This window comes from Schistosoma haematobium, chromosome ZW, assembly GCF_000699445.3.
Source record: "Schistosoma haematobium chromosome ZW, whole genome shotgun sequence".
Taxonomy (NCBI): Eukaryota; Metazoa; Platyhelminthes; class Trematoda; order Strigeidida; family Schistosomatidae; genus Schistosoma; species Schistosoma haematobium.
In genome coordinates, this window is record NC_067195.1 from 82,748,853 (window position 1) to 82,757,174 (window position 8,322).

An 8,322-nucleotide genomic window follows, 5' to 3' on the forward strand; every position below is an offset into this window, starting at 1 on the left:
TACGCAAAAAGCTTTTATATAAATGTAATAATAATATTGTGCATAACTGAAACAAACAATACATATGTATATTCACTGTACAACACGTAATAATCTTCAAAGCATACAACCATCTTTTTTGTTGTTGAATGTTTATTATAAAATTACAACTATAAAGAGCATCCTAAAGATATCATTGTAATCTATTTTTTTAATCACGAATATTCTTCCACCAAGATAATACAGCACGATGTCGTTTCCAAATTGATTCAACACCATTGCTACCATACAGCCTATATTGTTTTTTTGAATATAATTATAAATATAATTGAATTTTTCAAAAACAAACGTCATTTAAACAAATATATACACTTCTGTGGTGGAATACTATTCAACAAAAAATAGTTTTACAATACATAATAAGTATAATAGAAGTAATACATAGGACGTAGTAGTGTAGGGTGATAGTACTTAAAATATTGAGTTAGTTGTTCGATTTCGTCAAATCTACCTCCATAAGTGCGAACAGGTGGTACATTTGATCTGTTACAAAAAACTTTATACAATAATCATCATAATCTCAGTGCAATACATGAGTAGATATGGGACTAAGACCCCATTTTGGAAGAAATCTCTTTGGAAATAGTAGTATGGCACACATACACTGATAGTTAGACAGTTGAAAACCTGTTTATATGAGTATAGACAATACTGTTTTTATACAAATATATCATGAAAAAATACCACTTTTTGCTTACGAACAATTAAGGCTCACAAAGAAAGGAGTTTGCTATATTTTGCAATCCAGCTATAAACTATGACCACTAGCAATAAATGTTATAAAGTATGTTTCGGCGAAAAAAACGGTGTCCTGCTCGGACTAGAATTCTAACAAGCAGGTTAGACATTTAAACATAGCTACAGTTACTGAAGTATGGGTAGCGGAATGGTCCCTCAAACTAGTCTAGTCAAACAAACTGAATGATGAGATGCTTATAGAAAGCCTAGTTACATTCCATATGTGACTGATTATTGGTCCATTAATATCATTTACATAGAGTCTTGCCCACGCAGTTCAATTATTCAGCACTAACACTATTGCATATGCAATGAATTGTAAAATATCTCAGTTACACTAAAACATTTGCCATATGCGATGTATAAACGAAATGGAATGTTGGTCAGTATAAACGCACTAATTGATAACCATCAACTAGTTTTCTGAAAAATGTAAGGTGGTTAGTTTAGGTCTCTTATGCTTGAACCACCAAGTGACTAATGCTGAGGTAAAACGAAGAATGCAAGGTAGAAACGGCAAACAAGTTGATGGTATAATGAGTGGTTGCGAAGTGTAATACACAATCTTAACACATGTCTACATCGACGTCCAGTGTTTATTGATGTGCTAGTAAGTTGAAAGAAAGTCAAGGGCGACCAAACCAACAAGTGACATCAAACCATAAAGTCATTGAATGTTGAACTTGGGCGTGTAAATAAATTTTGACTACCCAGAGTCCACACGATTATCGTAATTAATGGTTGGAGATGCTGGGTGACATGGTCACTGTGACCCAGATCCATTCACACATTTTTCAACATAGATCTTCAGTTTTAACATTTCCTCATAATTTTCACTCCGCTAACTCTTTCTTCTCGAACCGTATTGTCCATACCTAATATCTGCTATTATTTCTAATAACTTTACTACTCGAAATATTCTCGGACTTATCTTATTAATTTAACTTCATTATACTGATATGATGTGGTAACTTGAACCGATGCATATTTGTGCCAATTTCTTTTTTTGTGACTGACTAATTGCAATCTCCTGTTGGTGAGTTTAGAACATAATCACGTCTATAGTTTATTCCTTTGAAATTTAGTGATAAGTTTATAAACCTGAAGGATAGATACACAATAACGTTGAATCTTTCATATAAAACTTAGTCTAACCAGCTACTGTCCAATATTGTGTATAGATTAACTAGTGAATTAATAAAATTCATTTTATATTCACCTTTAATTATATTGTCATGTTTGTTCTGTACATAATTCCTTTTCACCATAATTTATTGTTTGCTAATCAGAAAGCTAGACATCAGTTTGCAATCTGTTCAGTATAATTAGAATAATTGACAAAAGTGTATGACATTGACATGCATATCCAAACATTCATATGTGTTAATTTTGTCTAAATTGTGAACACTTTTACTCCGCTCAGAAAAAGGATGTTCATCTTCATTTTATCAATTTTTTCTACATTTCAGACTGTTTTGGTTCAAGAGACATCATGAAATAAGATAAATCAACAATATTCAATGAATTGTATGCTTATCACTCTAGTGAACGCTATACATTCGACCTAACATAATCTAAGTACTTTCTTTAGTTAATATCAAAAGAGTATAAAATTAATATAAAGTGAGAAATTGACTCTAGTAACACCATTTACAACTTACATGCCAAAGATCAAACCACCAGCATGTGCAGCGTGATCTAATGCACTACGACGACTCAAGAATATAAGCCCAAATATTTCAATGCTAAGAATAATCCAAACTGCACTGCTCGCTTGAAATGAATGAGGTATAAAGTCAACAATAAACGGTACACATAACCTAGCATTTGGCTGAAGCATAGAAAATGCACCAATAATAGCGCATATACCTCCACTGGCACCTAATGATGGAAATGTAGATCTCCGTAGTAATTTATTCATCAAACTGATATAACCTGAGAAGATTCCTTCATACAGAAAGCCAAAGAGAACATCATAGTGAATAGCAATAATTAGAAATATAGTAAATCGAAATATTATACACTTCATCATATATCCCTGTCACAAAACTAAAAGACTATATACATAATTTTCTCTAGAACAAATAATTTTTCTTATTTCACATTCCATATTCACACATACTTAGAAGATTATAATTAGTAATTCTGTCTTCCAGTTTGGATTTACAGACCGATTAATTAGACAAATTAACAGTTCAGACATTTCAGTAATTTATGTATCTCAACAAATTAGTAAAATCTTCATGGTGGAAACCCGACTACTAGTTGCCTTGTTTCATTCTCAAAAACATTTAGTTAAATATTATCTTGACTAATTGTGGGGCGAAAATTCGCTAAATCTGTTGTAACTTTTAGTCACATAAAAATTATAAAGTTAAACTAAACTAATTGGCGAACGAAGGAAAAAAATTCGTCTACAGTACTAAATAGGACAGATAATAAATCTAAATGACCTATATCCTTTCATGAAGTATTTGAAATTACTTTGACTAAACCCCTAAATGTAGTGATGGAAAAACCAATTTAACAGCCTAAGTCAGAAAATAAAACGATCTTAAAACCATTGGTCTAAAAATATATCAGGTTTCTAAAATTCTTCCCTTATAATCAACTTCTCTAGGCACTTTCATGGTAAGGTATTCACTGTTAAACCCTGACTTACGTATCTTTATTTGGGAACATGTGTAATAATAGTAGCTCAATCACATGAATTCTGATTTAAAGTTGAACACGCAAATCTGTACGTGGTTACTAAAATACAATTTTAGAGACTTAGAGAACATGATAGAATATTCTTGTAAGTAAATGCACTTTCTTACGTTTTGTATACACTCTTACATTATACTCCCTTACATGTCAGTAATTTTTCGATTCCCTCTCTCAAAGAATCTTTTTCATTATTCATAAGCTATGAATATTTTGATTTTTAAAAAGGTACAAGGAACATTATCTTGTGATTATGACTTTATAGTTTGGGAATAAAATGGTGTAGAAAGAATATAAAAAATGATTACAATTGTTTATATTTCGATAGATCAATTAAATATTGTGCTCTTACTCACCACCAGCAATAAAAACACTGAAAAAATCCTCAACACCGACAAGCGACATAACTGATGATGCGAAACTGTGCAAAACATACATATTGATACCCAAATGGAATAGACTTTTGTGCGAAAATAAACTAAGCACCAGTGATAATACAGGAGTGGCTAGGGAGGAAAACATTTTAGATTTCAAAAACAGGAAAAATACGATGAGGTAGAAAATAACGTACGTAGAAACAATTTGTGGAATGGTTAAGATGTACTCTATTTGATCCTGAAAAAGTAAACGCAAATCTTTCCTTGTCAACAACTATAAAACTAATGTGAACAGGACTTAGTATTGCCCTTGTAATCAACTAGTTGAAGATTTTAAGGACCCTGTTTTGACCAAGCCAAACTTCATGGGAAAATATATCAGCAAACTTGAAAAAATCTGTCTTTTACAGGACAAGTGAGCAAAATGGGGAAGCGAAAGCTGCCAACTTACCCAATAATTAATTATCTTTCAAAATAACCACCATATTAAAGTACCTAGTCGATCACCGAATAGTAATAGATGTCAGTGCGCTTTATCTTCACTATTAATAAAATCCCAACGACCAAATTGGCAAGTCATAAAAAACAAGTGTCAGATGATTCAATGAAACAATATGAAACCCAGGGAACGGACCTCGTGCTACTCAGTAGTCTGTATTCTTGGGGCAATTTATGTTTTCTGTAAGTCTTCAATCAACATAGCCCAGTCAGTAATGTTACCCTGAATTATGCCAACTTACAACCATGTGGTTTAGTAGCAGGTACTGAACACCAGTCTATGGGGTAGAAGGATCTTCCATGTGTTATCATAATGGCTTTCATATTAAGTAACGTTAACTGATGGTGGTATTGATCGCAGTGAAAAGTAACAAACAGTGAAAGATTTGTGCTAAGTTGCCATTTCTTAGTTTATGAGTTATCAGAAGTGATAGTAAATCTTATTGACCCTAAAGGTTTTCAGAACTAAAAATTAAGGAAAGACTTTCTAATTTTAATATAGTAATCCAAACCAATACTACAATATTTAATTCTTTACACACAACATAAGCATAAAGTTTGCATTTATAATAACAACGACAAGCAGCACATACACAAAACGTGACTGCTTGGTACGAAAGAAATACTTACACCCATATGGACTGCTGCAGAAATAAGGTAGAAGGGTAGAGGAAAATTGACTGTTAAGAGCAAGAAAGACCAGGACATTGCAAACTACGATAGCTAAAATAATCAGAAATTTCAGTACAGAAAATTAAATCTACCCCAGTAAACATCAAAGGCTTGTAGAGGTCTGCCTAAAATCTTTTCTATGTAATCACGAACCTGTAAAACAAGTTACTCTACTGTATTATAATACCGTAGAAATGAAATTTCTAATGGCGTAATCACTTTTTGCTTTGGAATAACGAGCTTGCCAAGCCTCGAAGCCCAAAATAAGCGATCCCAGAAAAATTGCATTAGTAGATATGACAGTGAAAACTCCGCACTTCAGAGCCAATCTTAATCCAGGTTTAAACACCGTGTCGGTGGATACCGGTGTCCGAAATTGTGAGTTTTTTCGTGAGTAATTGACATTGCCAAAAGCAGATGATTTAAAATCTATTGTGAAAACAAAGCAGTAGAAATGTAAACATAGCTATGAAGAATTTGATTATCTTACATGACGCGAAATAAGCTACGTGACAATCTGAATAGTTCATCGTGTCTTAAGAAAATCTATCTGTCTGCAAAAAGTAAGATATGAGTCAAAATTCGAGACAGTAGTGATACTGTCGCGACTTCTTATCATAAACGACAAAGCAAACGAAATCTCAATCGACTGTTTTTGTATGGTTGGTGCACTCAAGGTAATTGATTTTACATATGACGAGTGCTACCTATATAAATACACAATCTAGTGAGCTCACAATAATCTGTGGTCTAATCACGTTTGGAAGGAACGAAAGGTCTTTAACATCAGGGTGACTTTGAAATAATTCGGAACGTGAACTTAAAAGTCTCTATGTTGATTTCGATACAACAGTGAATACATTGATTGACTCCAACACTAAGATTGCATCATGAGTCTGATATGGGCAAAACAGTAATATTTTTAGTCCATGAAAAGGTCAGTCAGTCAGTAACAACGTAGAACTTCGTATGTACATACATCAATTCGGGTTGCCATACCACATTAGCACACAAATGCAATGGTCGATTCAAATCCCATAATGGTTGAGGTAGTAAAAGTATAAGCAGTAATCGGAAAGATTAAGATTTGATGTTATTCAGGAAGTATAATCCAGTGAAATAAACTAGGAAAAAGAAAAAAGAGACAAGAACCCAAAAGATTAGAATTTGGGAGAACACAAAGAATAGATGCACCTGCGCCATTGCAAACGATTTTGAGCCATGTTGTTCAAGGTCTCCAACCATCGGCTGCTATCGTTTCGCGGATCCAAACCAGATGGTCTACACCTACCAACATGAAAAACTCCTTAACAGTGCAAGGAATTAAGCGACACACGAAAAAAATGAAGAAAAAATCGACCTATACATGGGACAGGAAATAAATAATTACTCTTGGTAAGATCCTTACCAGACAGTGTTTCTAGGGATATTATGAGACATGACGTGTGTACCCGAAAGGAGGTGAGGTCGATATAACCTTCAAAATACTTCTCACACACCAAAAGTATCCTTCCACAACGTTACAACTTGGCGTTTTGTGTCTGAGAATTCATACTTTAAACATTATTCGTTTGCCTACCGTTGCGCTCAGACACCAAACCAGGATCTACAACAGCAGAGCTATTTCTAAACAATGGAGGATTTCCATGGTGGGAAAAGCTTAAAGGTATGTAGTAGAATGACTACTATTTATTCGCGAGTTTCTGATGCGAAGTAAAGATAAGTTTGACAATATCACGGTCGAAATCTACCCTTTAGTATTAAAGCTGAGAGGACTAGTTTGTTCACTTCAACGTCGATCACGCGCTATGGAAATCTATCTCACATCCAACATAAATGACGAAATACTTCGGTAATAAGTGTTGCCAGGATATTTGCATTTAGTTAAAGAATACCATTGTGATTGGGATTACTCGTTGATAAGGGCCTCAGAAGTAGACGGACTTTTAAAACACTACACAGAATAAACTGATAGTTAAACTATCAGTGTCAATCGAATCAACTATAGCATAAGAACTCCTTACCAAATCCTTCTAACTGACTATACAAAGCGGAGAATTGCAGGGAAGCAAGTGTGTGTTGCTCCTTACAAACATAAATTATAGCTTAGTGAATCAAATATACCAATTTTTAGACAAGTAACACTAAAATTTGTGAAATTATACAGTCATGGAAGAGTGAAACGATAATTTCAAATATTACAACGAGATTTAAACCTTACATACTCCGTAATATCGGACGAATCCGTTGAGAAAACCTTATGCATGAATAAATCATGTACAGGTTTCAAGGTCGTCAGGTACACATCTGAAGGACAATGCTAACATGAACTTCTAGTTTGCTTGGTACAATTAGTGAAACATTTGTTCCTTGTAGTCTGTATCTGGGCAGTTTGAGTAAGCTCTTGCTTATTGAGAGTTATGATTCATGATATATTCCTATAAACTGAAATAATCAAGTCTGGATGAGTCTCCACATTAAAAGTCCAGTTTACTGATTAAGAAGAGTTTCAAATGGTTCCAAATGGTCCTGGACGGAATAGAAGAAGCTTTCGCTTATCGAGCTTTCGCATCAAGCAGCAATGAATCTTCAGTGCCACCAAATAGAAGTCTAGGTATATTTAACGATAAAATAAACATTTTAGTAAATTATGGCGAGATGCTGACCTTAGTCCTGTAGCGGTAAATAAATCCCCAAAATAAATAGCTCTGTAAGTTTTCAACATTGGATGCTGACCAGATTAGTTTTAGTGGACTCACCCAGCTGAAGGCGCTCGGTCAGGTATCCGCACCAGATCACGTGTGGAAACGCCGTGCTCAACATCTACTGCAATCGCTAGTCAGACTAGATCAGACAATTCTGATATATTGGCAATCATCAAATACAACTTCTGATCTCCTCGATTCTGTCTTTTGGTTTCTCTTGATGGGTACGAGTTATATTAGCTGTTACTGGTAAAAGCGTTGTCAAACACTGAATACCTGTGCCATATTCAGTCCTTAAGGATATGTCGACTTTTCCCATAAAGAACTATTGGGAAGTCACATGGACTAGTTCAGCCGGCAGCAAATTACAGCACTTGACTAGACTTAAGGAGTGCAGGGGGTGTATATAGTCCGTTCTGCTATGTTGTGTCTCCAGGTTCTTGGTGTTACCCTGTAGTGGCATTGAACAATAACCGCACAATCCACAAAGCTGAACACGAGACTACTCAGAAAATAGATATTCAATATTTAACGCGGATAAATACCTAACGATGGAGAAGGCGCGAAGAATGAATTGAATGGACTGG

General features: G+C 34.4%; 1 protein-coding gene across 2 annotated transcripts; it reads right to left on the reverse strand.

The window, feature by feature from the left end:
• On the reverse strand, positions 1-7,339 carry MS3_00004542 (uncharacterized protein; the record flags this gene model as incomplete). 2 transcript variants are annotated; one of them, XM_012940828.3, is made up of 7 exons in its annotated part: positions 7,256-7,339; positions 5,218-5,459; positions 5,123-5,183; positions 4,989-5,081; positions 3,840-3,989; positions 2,439-2,724; positions 191-272 (listed from the first exon to the last, which is right to left on the reverse strand). In XM_012940828.3, the coding sequence occupies exons 1-7, from the start codon at positions 7,305-7,307 to the stop codon at positions 191-193; spliced, it is 966 nt and encodes a 321-aa protein (XP_012796282.2). In that variant the 5' UTR covers positions 7,308-7,339. The 2 variants fall into 2 exon arrangements, with proteins under 2 accessions (XP_051072660.1, XP_012796282.2); XM_051212475.1 differs by having other exon boundaries at positions 1-272; positions 4,989-5,459.
• Between the last annotated feature and the right edge of the window lie 983 nt (positions 7,340-8,322).